This window comes from Salvia splendens, chromosome 13, assembly GCF_004379255.2.
Source record: "Salvia splendens isolate huo1 chromosome 13, SspV2, whole genome shotgun sequence".
Lineage (NCBI taxonomy): Eukaryota > Viridiplantae > Streptophyta > Magnoliopsida > Lamiales > Lamiaceae > Salvia > Salvia splendens.
In genome coordinates this window covers 2,250,472-2,277,491 of record NC_056044.1, presented here as the reverse complement: position 1 = coordinate 2,277,491, position 27,020 = coordinate 2,250,472, and the positions used below count along the sequence as shown (strand labels likewise).

Below are 27,020 nucleotides of genomic sequence, written 5' to 3'. Positions count from 1 at the left end.
ACTTGAATCTCTTACTCCGACCTTACTTGCGGAGATAACCTTTTGAAACAACACAATAGGAAAAGAAAATAAAAATACTAATTCAGTTTTAAACTAATCTGATTAAATGAGAAATAAAATCTCAAGGTTTAACTTTATTATTAACATTATTATTATTATTATTATTATTATTCGAAATTTCCAAATCTTGCATTATTTACTTCCACTTCGTTTGCTAGTTAGATTCCAACCAAAATTTGATATTCTATACTTTACTAATTACTCCTAAAAAAAAATTTAAAACAATTTGGGTCACAACTATTTATTTTAGCTTACTTAACCATTTCATTCTTAGGCCCGGAATACTTAAATTTCGGAATGGACCTCAAATCAATATGCATTACAGCCCCAAGGTCGCCGAATCGGCTCGGAGGCTTCACGTTCCTCGCCGGCCCTGTCTTCGCAATGGATACTTCCTCCCTTGCTACACTCTGCTCCTTGACCGGCTCTTTCCGAGGCTGTAGGTCTGCCGGAATCGTTTCCTACTCCCTGCTCGGCTCATGCCGAAGTTGTAGCTCGGCTGGGACCATGCTCGGCTCTGGCCGAGGTTTCAGCTCGGCGGGGACCATGCTCGGCTCTTGCCGAGGTTTCAGCTCGGCGGGGACCGTGCTCGGCTCTTGCCGAGGTTTCAGCTCGGCGGGGACCATGCTCGGCTCTTGCCGAGGTTTCAACTCGGCGGGGACCATGCTCGGCTCTTGCCGAGGTTTCAGCTCGGCGGGGACCATGCTCGGCTCTTGCCGAGGTTTCAGCTCGGAGGGGATTGTATCCATCAGCCCTCCCCTCCCTTCCAGCGCCGTCGCCGTCGAGACCCTCATCTCCAGCGGCCGACGCCGTTTCCGACAGGTAGGTGATCGGTTTCTTCATCCCCTCCCCCTTTTTTTTTATTTAGGTTTTAAATACCTTTGTGATAATAGACTTTGTTAATTTCATTCCAAGATTTCCCAGATTCATGGAACGAAAAGAAAGGATGGGTTTTTGGAGCGTGGGCTGTCATTGTTGACGACGGAGCGCCTAGCTTGCTGCCGGAAGTTCCTCACGGCAGATTTACTGATTGGCTCAAGATGAGTTTCTATATTTATTTTAGAGGTCTACATAGAATTGTTATAAGAGTCACATGCTTTTGGTGTTGTCTAAAGCATCATTAAAAGTCCTATGTTATGTCTATCATTCAATAGCTTGGGGAAAATTCTGGTTTTGGCATGCTACTTGTATGTGTTGGGTGAATTTTGGAGTCCCTGATGTAATATGTGGAAATAAAGGTTACCTAGCATGTTTCCATTTTCATTCTTACTATAATCTGATGTATATGCATAAAAAAAAAACTTGGAATTACCTTTTATGTGGGGGAAAAAGAGGTGGTGTTTGATTGGTGACTTGATTCTACAAGTGTGTGTAAACCTTCCTCCTTAGGCTCTGTCCGATGTGGAATTGAAGTAGGAAGGGGAATTAGTATGTGGGGTTGGTGAAGGAATTAAGTGGGGTTGGGAAGGGGTGATTAGGATATGTGATGGTAGCGTTTTTTTTTCTGGTGAAAGAAAGTGAGGACAAATACTAATCTATAGAAGATGGCAATAAAAGATGGCCACGTAAGCGGTAATTATTCTTGGAGAGAAAGTTCACCATTTGTGTCAGAGAATGAGAATTTTTTTTTTCATACTTCATTAATGCATTCATAAATGCAGCATTTATTTCTTTTACTACTCATCAAGTAACATTAAATGTATTGTCATGCCCTTCTCGGATAAGCTATCAGAGAAAAAATTAATTAATTATTATTATATATATATATATATATATATATATTTTTTTTTTTTTTTTTTTTGATCATTTCATTTGGTGTAGGTACAAACGGCGCAAGCTCGGGGCTCGGATTTAATCGCAGTAAAAGTTACTTATATAAGTAATTTAGCTAATAATATTGTTTCTAATAATATCGGCTTAGCGGGTCGTTACAAATATATTGTAAAGATATTTATAAAAAAATATGAATATATGATAAATTTATTAAAAATATATACACTTTAAGGTATTGAGGGTATTTTCGTCCAAAAAAACTTGAAAATGGTAAAAAGTACCTCAAATGATACTAACTCAAAGTTCACGGACCTAAAATGATATTTTCAAAGTTCACGGACCTAAAATGATACTTTGACAAAGTTTGTGGACCAAAAATGATGTTCCCTCAATATTTAATCATATCTTCTTTGAGATATTTGCGTAATTAAATACCATTATTTCTTTGACTACTCTACATTATAGAATTCAAAATATTAGTTCTATCTAATTGTCCATTTCATACTGTCTCAGAAAGCAGGCACGGCACTCAAGAACATATAGCCAAATTCAAAAACTAAGAAGAAAAATATATGTGTAGCATATTTATTTATTTATTTATTTGGTGAGATGTAGCATATTTATTTTAATTGGTTGATTTCTTAATGACTGCCGATTGGTGTATTGTTGCAGTAGCTTTTTAGTTAAAAAAAAATCTTTAAGAATAGATAAAATCAAAATAACAAGATCTTTACAATAAAGGTAAAGTCAATCTCATTTCAATATATGCAAGTGGAGTGATTATAATTATATGATTCTTACTTTTATATTTTATTCACTGCTACTTACTACTACTACTTTGAAGTCATCAACTTTTACAGTTCAAAAATCTTGAAACAATATTCGCACTTTTGATGAATGGTTGATAGCCTTAATATTTCCACTTACTAATAATCACCAAGTAGGAATTTGTCTGTGTCGAATACACTATTGGAGCTTATAAAAGTGAAATTATAAAAAGTAATAAAAGAACAAAAGTTAAATAACACAACTACTTTAAAAAACTCTTACTATAAAACAGCAAAAGCTTATCCAACACCAAATTTCTGATTTTTAAACTGTCAAATAGAAGATGTATGTTTGAAATTTAACAACCAAATCATGTTTCAACAGAATAGCACAAAACTTCTTCGAGATTGTCCAAAAACTCCTAGTAAAATAGTTACTACCAGACAACTTTTTTGAATGAAGCGAAAGGGCTTCACGATCAACGGTAACGACGGAGGGATAGGGTCTGGTTTCTCTTCCATGTGGCCCTCCTTGATGGGCGTGCCTTGTGGTGCAAGTGACCCCTGCCTCTGAGACCCCTGTACTTCTTTCCAGCAGAGGTAAGTCCTCGGAGCTCTCTATGTTTGTGGACCGGGTTAACGATCCAGTTGATCCTTGGGTCATTGCGGATGGTAGTGTGAGCTGGGTCGATCAAGATTACTTCGAAGTACTTGTAGGTTGAGTCCTGCAACGACATGAAAAACTCAGTGAGACATCTAAGAAACGAAAGGAATAAAAGAGAGACATGAAGTATATGCAAACCTCATTGATCCAGTAAGAACTCAGGACCCTCAGGCCACCTAATTTCCGTCCAGCACGTTCCTCAGCAACTGATCTCTTGCTACGTTGGAACTTGAGCTGGGTGACTCCCTGGTTGGTGGGCTTTCCGTACACAATACCCTTGGAGACTGGTCTCTTCCTTCCACCTCTTCTAATACGAACTCGGTAGATCACATATCCCTATAAGAGAGTATTCAATGATCAATAGTAACACCCTAAAAATGAAAGGTAACTTAATTAAAATTAATGAACTAGTGAAGAAATTCAATATAGGTTCAAACTATCAGGAGACGATCTAAGAATTATTCTAACTCTCAACGAATTCCAATAAATTTAGGTGAGAAGGAGACTGATTATTTCGATTTTTCAGGAAGCTCAATCAAGGGCACAGAATATATTGTTTTGAAACACTATATTACAAAAGGATAATACATTTACATTGTTTTAAAGCAATTTATATACTATTACAAAAGAAATGGCATTTCAGCTACGAGGATGAGAAGATTACTGACTGTTTGTTAACCTCAAAAAGCAACTATCTTGGTTCTAGAAAATGAACCATATTTAGTGTGTGTTGAGATGAGGTGTACACCAAAATGTGAACTAATCTGTTTTAAAAGTTCTGTTCTTTGCAATGGCACACACACACAAACAAGTCTTGTATATTTAGGGCATCATACTGCAAAATTTTCAAAACGCTCAAATTACTAGCAAAAAGCATAGCTTCCTTTACAAACTCAATAAATTATCACAACCGAATCAATTAAAATAAAAAAGATTTGAGCAAAATAGTGTTCAGGACACTTTCAACACCTGAAATGCTTTGGCAGCTATTATACCACAACAGACTGAGCTTCACTACTACATTATACTATTTCAATACACAATTACAAAACAATGGGGTCAAATGTACCAAAAAAACAAGTAAACGCTAGAGTAACTTTCTATCGGAAAAATACGTTAAGTAGAAGAGCAGATTTATCACATAACCAAATAACATAACCAAATCAGCCAAACTGTAACCCAAAAATACACACATTTACCTATCACCAGGAGCAACAATGCACATGAAAATCATGCGACAACCCTAATTTAATCATATAAAAAACTCAATTTCTCAATTAGTTAACAAAAATCACTCAGGTAACAAACAACATCGATCAATTAATGAACCTAACCTACGCATTAAAAGCACAACTTTTCCAATTTCAAACAGTCAGCACAAAACGATTCCTACGGCTAACAGCGAAAATGTACCTGCTTGGCCTTGTATCCGAGGCGGCGCGCCTTGTCGGGGCGGGTCGGGCGAGTAACGCGAACAACAGCGGGAAGCTGGCGATACTCCCAGCAGCGAACCCTAAGCAGGAAGCGCATCACATCGGATTGCTTCTTCTTCCATAGCTCCGACACATAAGTGTATGCACCTGTAGAATGCGAGACAAAACGGTAAAAACATAGGAGTCGGTGAATGGAATTCAACGCCGACGGCGATGCGGCAGAAATATTTACCCATGGTAGTAGCCGCTGCAGTGAGATGGGAAGCGGAGCCTAGAGAATTACAGTATGGCCTTTGGGATTGGGAAAGCTAGGGTTTTACTTCGGTTTATTTGGGCCTTCATAGTTTGGATTGAGTTGGGCTGTTATTGAAAATGGATTCTTTTGGGCCTATGTAAAAAAAGTTATAAATAAATGGTAGGAATATAGGAATTTTTTTTATATATTAAGCATAATTTATTGTTTTAGCTCTTTTTGGATTTTAGAAAGACCAATCTAAACAGAATACAAAATTAGATTTTGAAGAACTGATCCTAAAATTCAAATCCAAATTAATATTTTGATTTGGTGGCTTAGTTATTGCCTTTTGTGATATTTTTTATTTCAACATAAATATTACTAAGATTCGAGTGTTTAATTAGAAAATTAGGTGAAGATCTAACACACTTTCAAACTTTGTTCTAAAAGTGTTTAATTAAAAAATTAGGTGAAAATTAGGCGAAAATTAGGCGAAAATAGTTTCTTTACAACTTTCAAACTTTGTTCTAAAAGTGATAAAATTGAATGAAACACTAGAAATATGTGAACTATTTCTATCACCAATAATTGTGGCCATAATCACATATTTTGGCTTGTTTAAATATTGCTGTGTTGGTAATTTTATTGTTCATTTTTAGTTCTTTTGGTTGGATTAAACGTTGTACTTTTAATGTTCAGTATCTTTTGTGTTTTTAGTCTTTTATCCCGTAAATTCATAATATATTTGTGGTGAGGCACTTTGATTTAAGTATAGGTTGGTAGAATATATGAGTACTAATCTAATAAAAGCGTTAATAAAAACTTTGCAGGGATATATTCAACATTTTGTTGCTATAATTTTAAAGATATTTTTAGTCATTTATCCCATAAGAAAAATGATTGATAATATATTTGTGGTGAATGCACTTTGATTTATGTATAGGTTGGTAGAATCTATTACTAATCAAATAAAAGCGTTGATAAAAACTTTACAGGGATATATTCTACATTTTGTTGCTATAATTTATTGATTATGGAATTGTTATATCATAGCATAGCATAGGCTACAGTAGTTAGGGCTGTCCTTGAGCTTAATTTAAATTTTATAGGTGTGTCATTTATAATTTTAATCACCTAAGTAAATACTAACAAATTGACAATATGTCACGTATATAAGTATTTGCATTATGTATCATAACGAAGAGATAAAATATAAAATTAGGAGTATATGACTATTTTTTCTTCATTTTTCAAATTTGGTTTGATTTCAATTATCAGTAGTATCAAAATTCCTCTTTCTTGAGTATCCAACACCATTTTATCTTGTTAATGCCACGTATTTGCGTCATGTACTCCCTCCGTCCCGGGCTACTTGCACATTTCCTTTTCGGCACAGAGATTAAGAAATGAGTGTATAGGAAAGTCAAAAATGACGGCTGTATGTGGAAATTTTTACTAAAAATGGGAAGAGTGCAAGTAACTTGGGACCCCCAAAAATGAAATAAGTGTGAGTAGCTTGGGACGGAGGGAGTATTTCCTAAGATTGGGCCCCCAAAAGGAAAATTCACTGTTTTCTTAATATTACTTAGCTTTCCTTTAAGATTGTCATACTATTTTCACACATGAATCCAAATAAATATGTCACACTCTCTCAATTTCTGAAAAAAATTGAATCAATCACAATTTGACATTTTTTTGAAATACGAATGATTATAACATGAGAGAAAAAATGTCACTAAAGTCAGCCAAAAATAATTTAATTTGCTTACTTATTCAAAATTTACACATTTCCATTTTCCAACCAGGACAAGCGTTCTTCCAAATAAAATAAACTAAATTTTATTTTGCTGTATTTCATATACATAAAATAATATATGAAGATGAATAAGATGGAAGATATAGTAAAAAAAATTACATAACGCTCATTCAAACCGATTTTATGAACCAATCATTTTTATAGTATTTGTTTCCAACTATTCATATGGTCAAATTTTCTGTTTTTGACGAAGATGATATATAGCCTTTAGGCAAAGTGGAAGAAATCCATTTAAGAGTAATCAATACATATCCAAGTTGCAACTATATTAATTATGTAGACGTCAAATATATTAATTATATAGACGTCAAATGTACGACCACGCCTTCCAATATATTCAACTTAAAACTGAGTAATATTTTTATTATATATGTCTACGCCCGACCCGGATCTAAGTTTAACCCGGCCACAGAAGTGGTGGAGGTAAATAAATAGTTAAAATAGAGAGAGTAAAGTATGAGAGAGAATAAAGTGGAGTATCATTTTTTTTTCAAAATGAGTACAGAAAATGGAATAGGTCAATTTTTCAGGGACTGAGGGAGTATTTGAATACTCCTACACTTTATAGAACTTGAACTAAATTAACGAACTATGTTGGTGGTTGTGACTTGTTGCTGCTTTAATTACTCGGTCATTAAAAGCAAACTAACTAATCACTACAATTATTAAACTAAGCCTAATCTATATGATGATAAGGACAACAAAATAGCCTATTTCTCTTCATCTGTGATAGTCAACCAAAACTCACCAGTTTTCATACCATCACATAGTCGTCATCTCCTCTGCTAGTCGACAAAATCTCCCCTGTTTTCATACCATAGCATGGTTTTCATCACTCTCTTTAAATTTCCCAAATAAAATTCCAACACCCTCTTTCTCTCTAGAACATAACATGGAGATTGACTGACTCCTAAGAAAGAGAGGTGGTGGTGATGACAACCATGGATGGTCGGATATGGAGCAAGCTTCCCGATCATCTCCTCGAACACGTCCTCTCCTTCCTCCCTCTCAAAACCTTCCTCGCCCTCCGATCAACCTGCAAACACTTCAACTCCCTCCCCTTCACCCCCTACTTCATCTCCCGCCACTCCCTCCCCCACTCCCCTCCGCCCTTCTCCTCCCTCCTCCTCCTCTCCCACCCCCACTTCCACCACTCCTCCCCCATCTTCAACACCACCCTCAACACCTGGTGCTCCCTCCCCCTCTCCTTCCCCCTCATGCCCCCCTCCTCCCTCCTCCTCTCCTCCTCCCACGGCCTCCTCTGCTTCTCCCTCCCCTCCGCCTCCTCCTTCCTCGTCTGCAACCTCCTCACCCGCTCCCTCTGCCGCATCAAGTTCCCCACCTTCCCCTTCTCCTTTGACCTCCCCACCTTAGTACCCTCCTCCCCCTCCTCCCCCACCAACGGATACAAGCTCTTCATGCTCTCCACCACCGGATCATTCCACCACGCCCTCGTATACTCCTCCTCCTCCGGCTCATGGGCGCGTTTCCCGGGCCCCGAGCCAGCCTCGATCATCAACGAGAACCACCACCAGAAGGGCGTTCTCTACAGCGGGGGGATTCTCTTCACGACGCCCGAGCCTTTCCACATTGTGAGCTTCCAGCTGGAGAGCGGCGGGTGGGAGAGGCCGCCTATTGATCTTCCCGATGGGCTTGCGTTCATGCGGCTGGCTGGGGACGGGGACCGGAAGCTGTACCTGGTGGGCGGGGTCGGGGCGAGCGGGATCTCGAGGAGTATTAAGCTGTGGGAGCTGGGGGAGGGGTGGGTGGAGGTGGAAACAATGCCGGAAATGGTGTGCAGGAAATTTCTATCTGTTTGCTACCATAACTATGAGCATGTGTACTGTTTCTGGCATCAAGGTTTAATCTGTGTGTGCTGCTACACATGGCCTGAGATATTATACTACAAAGTTTCTAGAAGAACCTGGCATTGGCTGCCTAAGTGCCCTTCTTTGCCTGACAAATGGAGCTGTGGATTCAGGTGGTTCTCCTTCACACCTCAGCTCTATGCCTCTGTATAAAAACACTACAATTTTTTTTTTCATATGTTATAGATTCGAGTATACGGATATTTGGTATGAGATGTATACATGTATTATATCAGTAATTCAGCATATTTGTTTTAAATTTACAGAATAATGTACAGGAAAGAATTGAGTTCTGAAATGAAATCTAACTATATGAAAACTAAGGTATTGCTGTGGTGATCTTGTATAAGTAGACAAGCATGATGTACTGTTTAGGGCTTGAGAGAGAGTGTCAAGCCAAACCTCGGGGTTTTTTCCATGGCCAAGGTGTCGAAACTGCCAGAAAGGGTGAGGAGAGATTTGGGTTTCAGTTCATGCTGGGCGAGGGCAGCAAGATGGCCGTGGTTGTTGAGCTTCGCCTTCACAGTTGTGTGTGGATCGACTTCATAAGAGCATCCTACTGTTAACGTGTTCTCGTTCGTAGAGAACTTTCTGGCAATCTCTCCCACGGCAGCCCCTTTATTCAGCTGGTCCAGATGGCGCAAGTACGACACCCTTACTGCATCTCCTTTGTCAAACCTAGAAGTAGCAAGCAATAAGAGATGTGCCATTTAGACTAAGTAAGTGCAGCACAAGCATAAATACAAAAAACTCAGCACTGATGATTGTGAAAATTCAAAACTAGGTAAGGCAAACGATCAGATCATAGAGGAGTAAGCCTAACATAGAAAATTTTGTTAGCAAATAAATCAAACCAACTTCTGCTACACTAAAACGGGGCCAAGTTGAAAACAAAATACAGCTGAATTGATTTGTTCGCAACGACATGTTGAAAATACGTCAAAACTAGAATGGCAAGTGTCTACATAGCAAAATCATAATATGCTGCATTTCTTTTTCTGCTAATACACAATTTATCTTCATACAAATAACTGGTTCTAAAGTCTTTTTCAAGAAATGAGCTGATAGAGATCAAGCTAATGATCTCCATTATCTCTTGAGATTATTTTCATTATTATGGAGATTGTTGAAGATTACAATTGATAGAGATCAAGCTAATGATCTCCATTATCTCTTGAGATTATTTTCATTATTGTGGAGATTGTTGAAAGGTTACTTTATATGTTGAGGATTTGTTTCTTTGTTTATCTATAGGTTGATCCTTATAAATAGCTCCTCTTTAGAAGAGCTAGATATTTCGGAAAATAACGTGTATTAGGACGGTATCAACCGTAGGCCTCTTCGGAGGATTATCTTGGCCTCTTTGGAGGATTGTTCTTCTTTTATATTTATTGAATCCCAATTCTTGTTTTACTTCCGCCTTTAACTCCATATCAATTTGGTGCGGTGAACATGGATCGCATCATGGTGAACACTCAGAGCACTGAAGAACGTCTTGACAGATTGGAGAAGGCGGTCGCGAACATCAAAGTGCAAATGAGCACATTCGAAGCCCGGATCTCTAAAATGATGCCTTGGCACCATTCTTGCTGGATCTGCAGTCTCGTGGCTTCATTCGGGAGCGCAGGCAACAGATCGCATTCACTTTAGATGATCAACCTTTATCTCACACCAACAATACCAAGTCCCACAACTTCAACACTGAGCCACCGCCGCCCCTACTTCCTCTTGCACCTAATCCGCCCCCAACCAGCCCCCTTGTGCAGGAGATACAACCAGTTCAGCAACCCGTGACTCTCCCACGTTTGGATGCACCATCCATCCCTGCAAATCAGCATCTCCATAAGTTGCCCATCACCCAACCTAATTTTGCACTTTCACCATCCACTTCACAATCAAAACTGCTTGCACTCTCTCCACCCCTCACTGTACGTCCAGTTGGGGCAGGCCATCTCTCTTCACTCATGTTTTCCTCTCCCAATTCCACATGTGCATTCAGTGAAGCTAGTTGTAGGCGTATCAGCGTATGACAACCAAACATCTTGAGTATGAATGGCTACTTCCAAGCCCAACAACAAGGATATCCAAGCAATGCATTAATGTTGTTGGTCGTTCTCTATTGTTTGGCAATCTGGATTCTCTTCGAAAGCACGAGTACGAGCCTCCACCGATCAAAGCAATGTGTTTATGTTTCAACTCCAGCCTTGTGGGCAAGGCTGTTTTGACAGCGAGGCAATTGATAGAGATCAAGCTAATGATCTCCATTATCTCTTGAGATTATTTTCATTATTATGGAGATTGTTGAAGATTACAATTGATAGAGATCAAGCTAATGATCTCCATTATCTCTTGAGATTATTTTCATTATTGTGGCGATTGTTGAAAGGTTACTTTATATGTTGAGGATTTGTTTCTTTGTTTATCTATAGGTTGATCCTTATAAATAGCTCCTCTTTAGAAGAGCTAGATATCTCGGAAAATAAAGTGTATTAGGACGGTATCAACCGTAGGCCTCTTTGGAGGATTGTTCTTCTTTTATATTTATTGAATCCCAGTTCTTGTTTTACTTCTGCCTTTAACTCCATATCATGAGCTCTCAATTTTGGGAAGTTGACATTCAAAATAAATTTAGTTAAAGAAAATGCCTTTAACTACTACTACCATCAGAGTAAGAAGCTTACAGAATAGCAGAAACAACAGCATTGGGTGTCTTCAAGCTGAATCCGGCATTGTACTTAGCAAAATTTCCAGAAGAAACCATATAACTAGCTTCTGTACCAAAGGCTACACTAGGGGTACCTATAGTAGCTGAAACATCAATAGCAGGAGATTTGTTGAGACCAACAGCTGTACTTAAACTTGCATGATCGTGTAAATATTGAACTTCAATCTGCAAAAGCCGAAAGATTTTCAACACTTCCAATGCATAGTAGGTCACACATTAGCAAATACATGGATGGTAAATCCACAAGTCATCATAGTTTTAAATAGCATTAGTACCTTGCCAGAGTTATAATCTGGAAATTTGCATGAGGCAATGGTCCTTGATGATGGGAAGATATTGGTAACAACAAGAGTTGTTGATATCTACATAAACGAGGTTATATCAAAATGAATGCCCGCTTTATAGTAAAAGGAAATAACAAGTTATGCAACTGGTGTGGGAATACGGAAAGGAACATACATTTGATTCAGTATCAAACTTGACATCTATTGCACCATTTCTAAATGCGAATTTTGCAGCAACATCTCCGCTGGAGAGTCCACCCTTTTTTGCTAGGGTCGAACCTATGGCCTGGAAATTGATTTCAAGTGAATAAAATGACAGTTATGTCATTACAGAAGCAACAATTATTAAAAAACACTATTAATATAAAGAGATCTTTTTAGGTTTGCATTGAAAAAGCAGTAAAGAAAAGCAATAGAGCTTCACAGTATAGAATGTAGAGACAATCATATATATAGAGAGAGGCATAGCATCAAATAAAGCTATACAGCAAGGTTCACCACCAACTCCATTTTCTCTTAAGCAAGTTGTCTCTCCAACACTTACAATAGTGTTTGGAATTTGTTCGACAACACACATAAGGAAATAACATTATCCCAATTCATTTCATCTATGATAAAGATCAGATTAAATGCACATCGAGGTGAATATAATCATGGAGAAAAATAACTCACATTCAAAAAATGCAGCAACACTGGCAATTTTTTTGGAAGAAGAGAGATTCCCTTATCAACAATAAGTAAATTACTCGATGCGAAGTGAGACTGCTACTCATAGAAGATGATAAAATCGATACGAACTGAAAACACATATGCTGGTGATTTACACATATGTCGAACCAGATTACAATTCTTAATTATGAAGTTCCACATTTGATTTTTTATTGTTACAACACCAGTCAAATAGCAGCTCTATTCAACACTAATTACTCCAAAATTCAAATTTTCACCTTTTGGAACTTATCCCACATATCTAAACAAATGCTCAGCTGCTCAAGTACACACATGAACCGTCAACTAAATAATCAGCAAACCAAATGTCTCCAGTTAATGAGAACAATTAGTGATAGTTCCAAGAAAAATTAGATAGAACTTAGTGAAATCAATGAATGCTTGATCATAACCATATTCAGAACACCAACACACACGAAATTATCGGCCGAATTCCACGAAACGACCTCATGGGAGGTAGTATCCGCCATTTGTACCCGCCAAAAAAAAGTTTCCAGAGAGGGGAAAGACGCGAGAGGTTCTCGCGTGTATCAAATGAAACACGCGTTTCGTTCATGCGTGTTTTAACTAAACACGCGAGAGGAATTAGCGTGTTTTAAATTATACACGCGAGAGGCATTAGCGTGTATCACTTGATACACGCGAGAGCAATTCGCGTGTTTCACTTGATACACGCGAGAGCAATTCGCGTGTTTCACTTGAATAACAGAAGCACTCCAGAGGCGTTTCTCTCACAGAACACGCGAAATTCTTCCGATTTTCTCACAGAAGCAACGAATTTCGAAGCCTAATCCGATATTTAGCTCTCCCATTCGAATTTGAAGTGTTGTTAGGTAAATTTCTGCCCTTACTTTCGATTTTAGTTGGTATATTTTAGTTGGGTATAAGAGTTAGGGTTCATGGGTTAGAAATTATTTTGTGGAAATTGGTTGAATTTGGTGTTGAAATATTCAATTTGGTTGAATTTATGTTGAAATTGTTTGTATTTGATGTTGAATTGTTCAATTTGGTTGATGTTTCAATCTAGTATTGAATACAGTTGAATAAGGTGTTACTTTGTTGAATTTGGTGTTAATTTGTTGAATTTGGTGTTAATTTGTTGAATGTGATTGATATTTTGTTTAATTATTGAGTTAGGTTTTGAATTATTGAAATTGGTTGAATCATTGTTGAATTATTGAACATGATTGAATGTGGTGTTCATTTGTTGAATGTGGTGTTGATTTGTTGAATGGTTGATATTTTGGTTTTGAATTATTGAATTTGGTTTTGAATTATTGAACATGGTTGAATTTGGTGTTAATTTGTTGAATTTGTTGTTAAATTGTTGAATTTTGGTTGAATTATTGAATTTTGGTTGAATTATTGAATTTTGGTTGAATTGTAGAATTTGGTTTATAAGTAAACATGTTTAATTTTGATTATATTAGGATGTTGCGATATGGACCAGAAGATCCTTCTGTATTGCATTATCAGCACACTCATATATCACGCAAGGCGTGGGCAGGCGAGGAAACAAACTCTTTCAATATTCGGCGCTTTGAGGGACATTTCTGGGAAATCGATAATCATCACAGACGCGTGATTGATTATGTCTGCAGATTTGGTTTAGGTGGCGTTCTTTTCTGTGGTAAGGCTCTGGATGTAGATCATGCTATGATCACAGCTTTGGTTGAGCGTTGGAGGCCAGAGACCCATACATTCCATCTTCCCGTAGGGGAAACTACGATTACATTACAGGACGTTCAAGTATTATGGGCTCTACGTGTAGATGGAGTACCATTCACAGGAAATGGGTATTGTGAATCTGGGTGGAGGGGTTTATGTGAAGAGCTCTTGGGCTTCTATCCCCTACAAAGCGAGAGGAAGGAAAACGGTATTTTGGCATCCGCGCTAGTACATAGGATGATGATTGAACCGTTAGAAGATGGTCTGGAAGACGAAGCCTACATTCAACGGGCACGTATGATTGTGCTTGTGCTATTGGGAGGGTTGATCTTACCCGACGGCTCAGGGTGTAAGATACCTCTCATGTGGTTGACCCAACTTCGAGATGTAGAGGCTGCCTCTATGATTAGTTGGGCGAGTGCTGCACTTGCTACATTATACCATAATCTTTGTGAGGCGTCTATGGGCAAAAGGACAGACATTGGAGGTCCGGCAGTGCTCCTACAGCTGTGGGTGTGGGAGAGAATGCCCACTTTGAGATGTATTGTCTATTTAGTACAGGTTGATTGATTTGAGATGTACTGTTTACTTATTACATTTTGATTGATCTGAGATGTACTGTTTATGTTATTACAGGTGGATTGATCAATATATAAAGTAAACTCTGGCGAATTTTTTTCTAACAATATTACTTAAGAATGTTGCCTCAACTTATTTTAACACAAGTAATACCTGCAAGTGTCCGGGCATAAAAATACGCCAAAACAACGTACCCGGCCGGGTGGAATTATAAAGGGTTAAAATTCACCCGGCCGGGTGGAATTATAAAGGGTAAACATGCCTAATAATAGACGAAATATGATCAAATTCATATAAAACCACCCTCTAATCCAAGTAAAATCCAAGTATGTCAAATGTCATTTCAGTCTTAAACATGGTTCAAACACATAACAATCACGATTCTCAAATATTATTTGACTACACAACACGTCCTACAGTGCACTTTCTTCTATTGTGGCCGGTCTCTCCACAAAGGCGGCATCGAGGAGGAGCTCTTGGCGCATCTTCTTCGCGCTCATCCATTTGGTTGTGTATCCTGCTTCTGTTGTATCGCCCACGTGAACGAGGAAGTAGCCGTGCTGGTGAACATTCCAACGTCCATTCAGGTTCATACCAATAATCTTGGTGTCTCAATGGACGGAATGGAGCTGCATAAATTTGCAACCGTAAGACATGATAATAATGTAAGAATAAGAAGTATCTAAATAACATACCTGCGTACTGGTGAATCCAGACATCTGTATGGTATCGGGAATCAACATGACTAAAGATGTCATCACTGCGTTCTCTGAGAACTGCAACAGCGTGAGAGCAAGGCATTCTCCAGGTCTGCCACTTTCCACATGAGCATCTTTTTTTACGATAATCCACAACATGTATATTATGGCCTCTACCCGGACCTCTGTGATAGGTTAGCACCTCATAAGTTCCTTGTGCTATGCTTGTAGTCCTAACATGATGACGTGACCCTCGAAGGTCATTCTTCTGAAATAACTCCCAAGCCCACGGTGTCAAAGGCGTCTGACATTGTTTGGCTAGAGTCGTTCGAGTTACAAACCAGTTGATGGTCCGCCAGAATGTAATATCAATGATAGCTCTAATTGGGAGTTCCCTTGTAGACAACAACACATTGTTATAACACTCGGCCATGTTAGTCGACGTCTCACCCCATCGACGAAATTCATCGTGTGACAGAGTCCACTGCGATCTATCTATGGTGGTTTCGAGGTACATCAGAGCTTCTGGACTCACCTTTTCTAATTCACGCCTTGCAGTCCAATATCTCCGCTCCTCAGTTACTTCGCCCATTATCCATACCCATTTCTTCACTCCGGGGCCTTTGTGTCTTTGTAACACATTCGATCGAACGTGAACTAGACAGTATCGATGATAACCAACGGGTACCTCTTTCCACACATCATCCTACATAGCATTTATTATGCCTTGATGTCTGTCTGATATTATGCACACGTCCTGGTCATGCTTTATAATATGCACTCGGACAAGATTCAAAAACCAACTCCAACTCTCATTTGTTTCTTCATCAACAATAGCAAAAGCAACAGGCAAACAGTTCTTATTTGCATCGTACCCTACTGCAGTAAGTATTTTACCTTTCAGTCTTCCACGCAGGTGAGTCCCATCAACTGATAAGACCGGCTTTGCTAGTTGGAACGCCTCTATTGCTGGCCCAAATGCCCAAAATACGTACCGGAACACCTTCTTAGTACCTTGACTCAATATAGGGTCATGCAACCACTCAACGATTGTCCCCGGATTTTGACTTTGCAACTCAAACAGGTAGCTGGGGAGTTGTCTGAATGATCCCTCCCACCCTCCATATACAAGCTCAATAGCTTTTCTGCGAGCATACCATGCTTTCTTGTAGCTGATTTTCACGTGAAATTTATCTTTGATATATGTTCGTACCGCAGAAGGCTTGAATTCAACATCATTTTCAATTTGACTTCGAATACAGAGAGCAATCATGGATGATGTGAGATTAACATGTTCACTTGGATCGTGATCTCCCATACAACAATGACGATCAACCCATGAGTTGATAGACCAGCTACCATCACGTTTCTTAAACGTTGCTTTAACCTCCCAATTACATGGATATCGTTGCCCAAGGTCCTCGCCTTTTCTCTTCGGACCAAATGGGTCCCTACAAACTGCATGCCATCTTCTTGATTTACTATCCATAACCTCATACATACGACCTGTTCCTACATGCCATAATGTCACAGCAGTTTTCAACTGCAATTTGCTATCAAATTTCGTTCCCACATCTATATGTCTCGGATTATCCTCATCCCAATACCACATATCTTCTTCACCCACTCCATGGTCTTCTGAAACGTAACCTCGGCTGCCTTCACATGGTAATGATCGAAAAAATGGTAACCCTTCAGTCACATAGTCGGGAACAGGTTGCTCCCCACGAACAGCTGGTTGTACACATTTCTCCCCCATCATTTGAAGTGTCTCGTCGTCTGTAGAATCTTCACATGATTCTGCACTATACTCACGATCACTTTGACTAGAACCATCGGAACCATCACAATCAGAACCATCTATACCAGCACAGTTCTCAGAACCATCTAAACCAGCACAAATATCTGAACCATCTGAACCATCACAATTATCTAAACCATCTGCACCATCATAAACATCACATGGCACATTTGGTACATCTAGTTGTTCATCAACCTCCCTCCCAAATGTGTTGAATTCAGTGTTATGATATTCATCATCCCTCCTAGATGTCCCGACATCAAAACTATGATAATCATCTCTCCTAGACGTTCCAACATCATGCTGATTGATAGGTGGTTCAAATTGCAACGCAGTAGTCACAGGAGTATATTCAATAAAAAGTTCAATTTGTCGTGGATTTTCGGCAAACATATACTCCAACAAATTTTCATTCACTGGTGTAGCTATATAATTCACCACTCCACTAAAAACTACAGGATGCCTCCATGTTAAATCAATCGTATGTGCCTCTAAATCAATTCCAATTTTTTCACATATCATTGAAACTAGCTGATAATAAGATATATTTTCACTCAATATAATAAATGAGTTTGCACGAGGGGGCTCATAAGCAACACCCAAACCTGGGAGCTGAGTAATTTTGCCATCCCAATATAAACTCACAAACACCATCAAACCTGCAAAATAAGTACGATAAACATCATATACTCTCAACCAAATTCAACAAAAAAATTTAACACTATTAACCCTAAATTAACACTATGAACCCTAAATCTATAATAACCAACTAAAATCGAAATTAAGGTTAAAATTTTACCTAATGAGAGTTAAAAGATGAATGGGAGCAGCTATATGTCGGATTCACTTCGATTTTCGTCGGGTAGATGAGGATTTCGCAGCTTATGGTGGTGCAGAGAGAGGTCGCGCCTGGGAGTGAGGAAGAGGCAGAATGCTGGGAGTGAGGAAGAGGGGCTTCTGCCTCGTAATTGCTCTCGCGTTATTCAAGTGAAACACGCGAATTGCTCTCGCGTGTATCAAGTGAAACACGCGAATTGCTCTCGCGTGTATCAAGTGATACACGCTAATGCCTCTCGCGTGTATAATTTAAAACACGCTAATTCCTCTCGCGTGTTTAGTTAAAACACGCATGAACGAAACGCGTGTTTCATTTGATACACGCGAGAACCTCTCGCGTCTTTCCCCTCTCTGGAAACTTTTTTTTGGCGGGTACAAATGGCGGATACTACCTCCCATGAGGTCGTTTCGTGGAATTCGGCCCGAAATTATCACGCATACATACCATTATGAGTAACAAACGTAGAATATTTCAGTAAATGATAATCATAATCAGAAAAACAATTAAAATAAATCTATTCAGAGAAGGGAGCTCTAGAACTCAGAACTCAAATTTCACAATTACTAAAAACTACATCACCGAAAACAGAGCACTCGATTACAGACGATTCGTCTACCGTAGCTTACCAATCCGGTATCACTCTGGCTAGATATAATCAGCTTCTGATCATCGCTGTAGTCCTTCAACAAAATTTCTGCAGCATACGATACGTGTCTCAGCACACGTATATGTACATATGCAAATATGAGAGAGAGAGAGAGGGGGGGAGACCTTTAGCTTTGTTACCGAAGTCGGAGAAGAGGCCGGGTCCGGTCATCTTCGGCGGCGATTTTATTCTTCTTTATTGAGATACTGATGAAGATTCTGTACCCCTAAATAAGAACAGGAGATTCTGTGGCGCGGGTGAAATTTCAGCTCTTTCCGTTTTTCACTGCGGAAGTCTTTGTGTTTTCCTCTCGATAAAAATAATATACAGCGCAGTTAATTTTCTGCCTTTTCGGGTAAATATTGTGGAATAGTGAAATGGTTGTTTATTTCTACCGGTTTGTTAGTGATGGAGTATTTTTTTTGGCTTTGTGTATAAGAAATGAAAAGGAGTCATAATTTTAGATTGGTGAACACGAAACCCGACCACTGCTGTATTGAAAATCATGCCCCATAGTGATGTCGGCCGACCGAAAGTTCCGATTCCGGTTTGGGCGAACCGGAACTTTCTCGGCAAAGATTTTGACAGCTGAAACCGATGGTTTGAAATGGTTCGAATTTCAGTTCAATACGACAAGTTTTTTCTAGGTCTTTAATTTGTTTTACATTTTTCTTAGGCCGAAAAAGGAGAACATTTTCAATGTAAAAAGGAATCAAATGGCCTAAAAACTATCAAGACGATTCTGATTCAACCCATAAACCACAATTCTAGTTACGAACTTTGATCTTCAATCCGATTTTATGCACATCACCACCACAACAAACAAACAAATAGGAGTAAAAATTCTATGGTCAATCCATACCAAAGTGGCATAATGACTTGGTGTGCCTCACCAATAACTCCTTGACAAATGGAAATAAAAAGATCCCACGTGCCACATCAGGGACGGAACTAGAAATCCAAATAAGCCGGTGCTGAAATTTTTAAAATAATATATATATTTAAAATAGTATTTCAAAAATCTTACCTTTCCTACTTATTTTTATAAATATATTAAATAATAAAAACACAAATAAATAATGAATTTCAAATGCAAAAATATTTTTATATGTGATAATATTCATTCAAATTATGAAGTTTAGTACTCCCTATGTCCCGTGTTACTTGCATTTTTATATGTTGTTGGAAAAAATAATTTAAATCGAGAAAGTTATATGCGTTTTAAAGTTATGGGATATTTTTCAAAAGTTAGTTAAATTGACCTTAATACCCTAATTGACGTTTTTTGGTGATCGTATTGACATTCCGGGGCTGATGATCTAGTCCCTTGATTTGAATATTAATGACTATTGTTTAATTGTAGTTAGCAATTAAGTATTGAGTTAGCAATATAACACTCACCATAAGAATATTTGTATATTATGAGAGAGAGAGGTGTGATCAATTGCTAACTCACCCCTTAATTGCTAACTACAACTAATTTTAGACCATAGGATTTTAGAAATCTAATGGTGTATAAATTGTCATGTGTAATTTCATTTTATTATTATTTAAATATAAAAAATAAAAGAACTATTAAATGTAGGGTTTTGGATCAAAATATCAATATAGTGTATTAAACATATCAATGCGATGCTTGGAATATGTCAACATAGTTTCGAATTGACATTTTATATGTATTATGTTGACATATTTTATTAGCTATGTTTACCTAAATCTAGCACTACAAAAATACGAAAACTCAATATCTTTTTTCAAATTTTGACATCGGAACATATGCAAGTGTAATCTCGTTAAAATCCTTATAAAACTATCTTTAGTTTGATATATTTTGTGTAAAAAATAATATAAATTGAGATAGTTATAATCATTTAAAGTTTTGAGATATTTTTTAAAAGTTGGTTATAACTAACTTTTTATTAAATGACATTAATACCCTTAATTTACATTTCTTGTGCATCGTATTGATATTCGTGGATGAATGATCTTGTACCTTGATTTAGTGATCTAATGTCTAGTTGTAGTTAGCAATTTAAGAGGAAGTTAACAATATAACACACCCCATGAGAGAGATATGTTATATACACATATCGAAAATGGGATAACTGCCTTAAAAGTCATCAACTTTGCCCGAATTCCGGTTTTTCTCACGAGCTTTAAAATTGGCGTATAAAGTCACGAACTTTGCATTTAGTCTGGTATTTCCCAACCCGACCCGACCCTGTGTTTTTCGACAACTCAAAATCCTATGTGGCATGCCTGAATATTGACGTGTCCGGCATCGGAAAATCGTAAAACGACGTCGTTTTTTGGCATTCTCTCTGCGACATCGGAAAATTCCACGCATTCTCTCTGCACCATTTTCCGGCATATCGCACCGCCGCGGCGACGCCATGAAGGAAGATGAAGAAGACACCATTAATCCTGCGGTCGGAGATACAGCAGCACGGCCTAAACCCACCAAGCTCCTATCTTTACACCACCGCCTCTCTTACCTCTCCACCACCACCGCCAACAACAACAACCACCTCTCTTCAAACCTCCTCCGCTCCATCTCCGCCACGTGCTCTTAAGAAGACACCATTAATCCTGTCGTCTCCGAGATACAGCAGCACAACCTAAACCCACCAAGCTCACATCTTTACACCACCGCCTCTCTGACCTCTCCACCATCGCCGCCAACAACAACAACCCCCTCTCCTCAAACCTCCTTCGCTCCATCTCCGCCACGTGCTCTTCCGCCGCCACCATTAATCCTGCAGATACCGGTGCATCATAATCAGATTGGAAAATCTGGTCTATGGCCAGGCTACTAAAGTAAGTACAAAAGAAAATTAGTTATGCAGAAATTCTGGATTATATGAGGATGCATATACTAACATAACAGTAGGGGAGTGCCGAATTCGACTATATTGAGAAATTTCCTAACCGCCGTCGACGGAAATGAGAGAGAATCGGTGGATGAGGAGCGAGCGGTGGTGTAGGTCGAGGACGGTAGGAATTGAGCGGCTCCGCTGTTGACGGAGTGTAGTTGGCGGCGGAAAGTAGTAGAGCGTCGATTGTGTCGGAGGAGACGACCGGAATTGAGGGGAGATAGAATTGGGGGACGTGGCCGAATTGGGGAGTTGGGGGATGTTTTATCATTTTTTTTATTTTGTTTTTTAATTTAATTTTTTTTAATTTCACAGTCACTAAATGTTGTCCATGTAAGCGGCCACTAGGCGCCACATCAATTAAATACGACACGTCAGCTCACTCTTTCGCCGGAAAAACCATCATGGGAAATCAGCGACTAAATGCAAAGTTCGTGACTTTATACGCCAATTTTAAAGCTCGTGGGAAAAACCGAAATTCGGGCAAAGTTGATGACTTTTAAGGTAGTTATCCCTATCGAAAATTTGATACACATAAGAATAGGGGAGTGATCAATTGATAACTCATCATTTAATTGTTAATTACAACTAATTTAAGACCATAGGATTTTAGAAAACTTGTGGTCTACAATTTGCCACGAGTAATTTTTGTTTTTATTAATTAAATCGAAAAAGATAAAAAAAACTACCAAATTAGGGTTTTGGATGAAAATGTCAATATAGTGTTTCGAAAATATCAACACAATGCTTTGAGAATGTTAACACATTACTTATATTGACATTTTACATGTATTATATTGATATATTTTATGTATCATGTTGACATTTGTTGCTGTACGAAAAAATTAAAAATTTTCGATTTTTTTTTCAATTTTGACATCGGAATATATGCAAGTGAGATCTCGTTAGAATCCTTATGAAATTATCTTTAATTTGATATATGTTGTGCGAAAAAATAATTTAAATCGAGAAAGTTATATGCATTTTAACGTTATAGTATTTTAGAAAACTTGTGGTCTACAATTTGTCACGTGTAATTTTTATTTTTATTAATTAAATCGAAAAAGATAAAAAAAACTACCAAATTATGATATTTGATAAAAATATCAATATAGTATTTCGAAAATATCAACACAATGCTTTGAGAATGTTAATACATTACTTATATTGACCATGTATTATAGAATGTATTATATTGACATATTTTATATATCATGTTGACATTTGCTGCTGTACGAAAAAAATGAAAATTTTTAAATTTTTTTTAAAATTTTGACATCGGAACATATGAAAGTGAGATCTCGTTAGAATCCTTATGGAATTATCTTTAATTTGATGTATGTCGTACGAAAAAATAATTTAAATCGAGAAAGTTTTATGCGTTTTAAAGTTATGAGATATTTTTTAAAAGTTAGTTACAACTAATTTGTTGTAAATTGACCTTAATATTCTTATTGACGTTTTTTTATCGTATTGTCATTCCGAGGCTAATGATCTAGGCCCTTAATTTGAATATCTAATGGCTATTATTTAGTTGTAGTTAGCAATTAAGTATTGAGTTAGCAATATAACACTCAATATTTTTATATTATGAGAGAGAGATATGTTAGAGTATCCAGTATAAGGCGGACGTCCCCAATAGCCCGGCCCCCTTTTTTGTCCACAACCCCAGTTTTTTTGTCCGCGCTCAAAAAATTTGTTTCTGCCACTATAGTGGACACTTCCAATAGCCTCAATTTTTTTTTCATTTATGTTAATTCAATTATAATTAAATTTATCAGAGTATATGTAATTAGAAGAAAACGGCTATACGTGAAGAAATTAAAATTAACCACTAAATTTTCGTCGTATTAAAGTACTGGAAAAATTATACAACGAAAATTTAATCTATTGAAAATCACAACGGTGTTCACACTGCGAAAGTATGAGTGATGAAGAGGTGAAATGGTGTGAAAATAATGAAAGGAATGAGGTGTATTTATAGGTAAATTAAATTGAATTAAAAAAAATTAAACGTCCGCCCCGAACCGGCGGGCCGGGAACCGCCCCGCTATAGGCCGGCGCGCCTATCGCCCCGCGGGAGAGGCACCGGCGCGTCCTAGCACAAAAATCGCCTGATGCCCGCCCGCCCCGGAAATTTCGTCCACCTCGGGGCGGACGTTCTCCCCACTATAGATAGCCCCGCCGTCGCCCCCGCCGGGGCTATAGGCGCGCCGACATTATAGTGGATGCTCTTATATACATATATATGGCACACAAATTCTTCCATATGTTGATTACCACCATATTTAATATTTTTGCTCACTTTCCATAAAACAATTAACGGAAGGCTTAATTGTGCTGTTAGTTTAGTGAATAGGTGTTTAATTGAGGTGGCATGTGGGACCATTTTATTTCCATTTGTCAAGGAGTTATTGGTGAGGTACATCAAATCATTATGCCACTTTGGTGTGAATTAATCATGGAATTTTTACTCAAATAAATAGATGAATGAAATTATGAAACTATTAATTGCTAAAATGTGAATATCGACTAGATTTTGAATTTTAACACACTTATTATTGTAGTAAGAATACATTATAGTAATAAAAATTTGAATATTCCGAGCCAATATAATGTTCATTATAAATCATGTGCATAGCATTAGGCAATGTCCCAAAAAAAAGAATTGGACAAGGAGTCCATTGGGCCAAAATTTCATCTAACAAAACTTATCTCAGTTAATTAAAATAGCTCTCATTACATCTAATTAAACTAACTATAATAAAATTAATTAGGATGACCATTCCTTAATTAGGATATACCTTTGTATATCTCTAATTAATTTGCTAGCTCAATTAAAACAGATTATTGCTATTACTTCCATAGGAAGGGCAGTGCATTTAATTTTGTCAGATTATTTCGAAATAATATATCCAATATTAGTGTATTGAAATTTTATAATAGTAACAGTATTATTATGTTGAATACTTTTAAATTCAATGTTAGGCAACTATACACATTGAAGTGAGCATTCCTTTTAAAATTTTGTGGCGGCTTCTATACCTTTTCTTACGATGTACTATGTCGAAATAATTTCACATAAGGTAGGTGATGAATTTCCTCTCTCTTTATATATATTCAACCAATCGATTAATTAGTGCCACTACCACCGCTTTAATCTATACCTATCTTTTTTACATATTAATATCAGGATGATAATTATTATAGGTATAAAAATCATTTTTTGAGTTATTTTTTAAATAAAAATTAAAAAAGAGAAAGAAAAATCTGATTTTTATGGAATTTATACATTTTATTCCCAATTACTATAATTTACTATATGTTATATATGAATTAAAGAATATTTGTAAAAATGTCCAGCCTTATCGTGGGATGAAGTGAGTATTTAATATCATGAAGTATGATTTATTATGTGATGATAGTAGGATGTTATGTATGAGAATTGTGTTTCAATAATAAAGTTACACGTAATTTGATATGTGGTATGAGAAAAAAATATGAACTATTTTATGAGAGAGAGGGTACACTTTAAATTATCTTCGAAAACAAATTGAGGGTATACAAATTATGAAATTTATTTATCGCAACAATATTTAGCACAACACACATGTTTTGTAAATGTCCCCAACCTCTCCAATTAAATATGCATCAGTGTCACATAAGACTGTCTAAGATTTACATATAAGGATCGATAATAAATTTTAATTGTGATAATAAAAAGTGTTTTTGAAATAAATACAAACATGTATATAGGGGAACACTACACTCCCTATAGACTTATCTAGTGATAACATCCTACTCATTTGGACCGTTAGATATACAGATGTGGGGTTTTGATTTCACCCACTTAGATTGTTTTTGAGTATTTTAGTTGCATTTAAGGGGTAAATTAGTCGATTCGTGTATTTAACCCACTATCCGAATTAGAGGGCGCGAGATTTCAGGGTCATCAATTACATGATCCGCCTGCTCATTCAATTCATTTCAAACCTTTCCACTCCCTTTCCAATTCATTCAACTTCTCAATTCCGCCTCCTTCACTTCCAAAAACCTCCCAAAACGCATTCTCAAATAAAAACCCTAGCATCGAAGAATCTCCACCGTTGACCACAGTCCCGGCGAAAGTAGAGTCCAGTTTTTTCAAACAGAACGTGAACGAAGACAAATTTCCGCCGCTAACCACATCCCTGCCGCTTGCTTCAACCGACCATAAATTAGATAAATGGCTAAACGACGAGTAATGTTGAACACCACAGAGCCTGGTGTCAAAGAATCTTCGTGAATTGGTAATTTCGTGGTAATTTGTTGCTTGGTTTATTCAATTTGGTGTGCTGTTTGTGCTTAACGCTATACCCCTTTTGCTTAATTTCTTGTTAAATGTGCTTATTGTTGGTTGATATGTGTTTGTTGAATTTTGTTGCATAATCTATTGGAATTGTTGCTTAATTTGTTGAGTATTGTGCTTATTCTATTCCAGGATCTGCTTATTTTCTTGTCAAATGTGTTTTTTTGGTTGATCTATTGGAACTGTTGCTTAAATTTGCTTATTCAAGAATAAGCAGATTCCAGTATTGAAGAGTTTTGATATTGCTATTCGAAATGTTGAATTTTTTATATAAAATTGATGAGATGCATGTGTTCTATAGTAAAACTGCATCAAATTCTGTAAACTAACAACCAGTTTTGAGCCAGGTGTGTGTGAAAACCGCCATATTCAGAGGAAGGAACAAATCAGTAGGGCGATCGAACGGATCAAGAAAAGAAGGCAAAAACTGCGGCATTGGGTTGATCAAGTCAAAATCAAGCGAAGCCAGCAGGAGTTATGCATTGGGAGATAGAGCTAAAGACCCCACCACCAATTGTGAAGGGCAGGAACAACATTTCAAAGAGGATGGTACCCTAGGGATCAGCGCCCTACGCCTCTCTATATAAAGGAAGGCCGAGACAAGAAAAAGTGGAGTCCCGGCCAGTGGTGAAAGGGGGTTCTCATAAGCTTTCTTAGTTAGAATATCTTTAGGAATTCAGCTCTCTTCTAGGGTTGAAATCGGAGCTTTTTTCACTTCATCTTCTTGATTTCGTTGCACACACACACTTGGTCTTGTTCTAGTTTAGTTTAGCTGGTAGTTTGGTGGTAGTTTCCTGTACTTTTAATCGTTCTGTTCTTGCTATTCCACTCCTAGAAGGGGTGATGAAATAATTTACAACTTTCTTAGTTCATTTTTAGTTTGCTTTTGATGTTAATGACTCTTGATGTTTTGATTTAGTAAATCTGAAGCCATGTTTTGATTTTTAGTTTGCTCAAAAATGTCTTGTTCTGTTTTGATTTGGTCAGATCTGACGTTTTATGTTTGAGAGTTCTTAGGAGGTTTAGATCTAGCAGTTTATGTTTCGTTTCTGCATGATTATGAGTTAGTTTTCTTGTTTATGTAGTCGTAACTTATATTTTAGGATGTTGATTTAATTTTATGAGTTGTTATGGTGTTTCCTCTTCCATAGCTTTTCAGATATGTTCTTTGCTCTGCTTTTCATGTTGATTTTGTGAAGAAGATGAAGGTGTTCG

General features: G+C 37.5%; 3 protein-coding genes and 1 long non-coding RNA gene across 6 annotated transcripts; 2 read left to right on the top strand and 2 right to left on the bottom strand.

Moving 5' to 3' along the window:
• Positions 1-2,900: 2,900 nt before the first annotated feature.
• Positions 2,901-5,038, bottom strand: LOC121762489 (60S ribosomal protein L15-like). Its single transcript, XM_042158373.1, has 4 exons — positions 4,930-5,038; positions 4,678-4,844; positions 3,403-3,600; positions 2,901-3,325 (listed from the first exon to the last, which is right to left on the bottom strand). Exons 1-4 carry the CDS (start codon positions 4,931-4,933, stop codon positions 3,080-3,082), a joined length of 615 nt encoding a protein of 204 aa, XP_042014307.1. The 5' UTR covers positions 4,934-5,038; the 3' UTR covers positions 2,901-3,079.
• Positions 5,039-7,531: 2,493 nt separating this feature from the next.
• LOC121761226 (F-box/kelch-repeat protein At5g43190-like) lies at positions 7,532-8,959 on the top strand. The gene has a single exon (XM_042156853.1). It carries the CDS (start codon positions 7,681-7,683, stop codon positions 8,767-8,769), a length of 1,089 nt encoding a protein of 362 aa, XP_042012787.1. The 5' UTR covers positions 7,532-7,680; the 3' UTR covers positions 8,770-8,959.
• On the bottom strand, positions 8,933-19,021 carry LOC121761225 (mitochondrial outer membrane protein porin 2-like). Of its 3 annotated transcripts, XM_042156852.1 has the most exons (6): positions 18,710-19,021; positions 18,565-18,632; positions 11,801-11,911; positions 11,617-11,703; positions 11,298-11,506; positions 8,933-9,294 (listed from the first exon to the last, which is right to left on the bottom strand). In XM_042156852.1, exons 1-6 carry the CDS (start codon positions 18,753-18,755, stop codon positions 8,988-8,990), a joined length of 828 nt encoding a protein of 275 aa, XP_042012786.1. In that variant the 5' UTR covers positions 18,756-19,021; the 3' UTR covers positions 8,933-8,987. The 3 variants fall into 3 exon arrangements, 2 of the variants coding, with proteins under 2 accessions (XP_042012786.1, XP_042012783.1); XM_042156849.1 differs by lacking the exons at positions 8,933-9,294; positions 11,298-11,506; positions 11,617-11,703; positions 11,801-11,911 and adding exons at positions 14,583-14,782; positions 16,322-17,759 and having other exon boundaries at positions 17,900-18,632; XR_006041954.1 differs by lacking the exons at positions 8,933-9,294; positions 11,298-11,506; positions 11,617-11,703; positions 11,801-11,911 and adding exons at positions 14,912-15,230; positions 15,297-17,759 and having other exon boundaries at positions 17,900-18,632.
• Positions 19,022-25,398: 6,377 nt separating this feature from the next.
• Positions 25,399-26,752, top strand: LOC121761167. Its single transcript, XR_006041945.1, has 2 exons — positions 25,399-25,746; positions 26,153-26,752. It is a non-coding gene; the product is annotated as an uncharacterized LOC121761167 (long non-coding RNA).
• Positions 26,753-27,020: the final 268 nt, after the last annotated feature.

Coding starts and splice junctions, on each gene's coding strand:
- LOC121762489 (XM_042158373.1), bottom strand. Junction 3,601..4,677: donor TCGGATACAAGGCCAAGCAG/GTACATTTTCGC, acceptor ACTCTCTTATAG/GGATATGTGATCTACCGAGT. Junction 3,326..3,402: donor GTTCTTACTGGATCAATGAG/GTTTGCATATAC, acceptor ATGTCGTTGCAG/GACTCAACCTACAAGTACTT.
- LOC121761226 (XM_042156853.1), top strand. CDS start 7,681: ATGACAACCATGGATGGTCGGATATGGAGCAAGCTTCCCGATCATCTC.
- LOC121761225 (XM_042156849.1), bottom strand. CDS start 17,754: ATGGTGTTTGTGAGTTTATATTGGGATGGCAAAATTACTCAGCTCCCA. Junction 14,783..16,321: donor TGGTTGCATGACCCTATATT/GAGTCAAGGTAC, acceptor TACGTTGTTTTG/GCGTATTTTTATGCCCGGAC.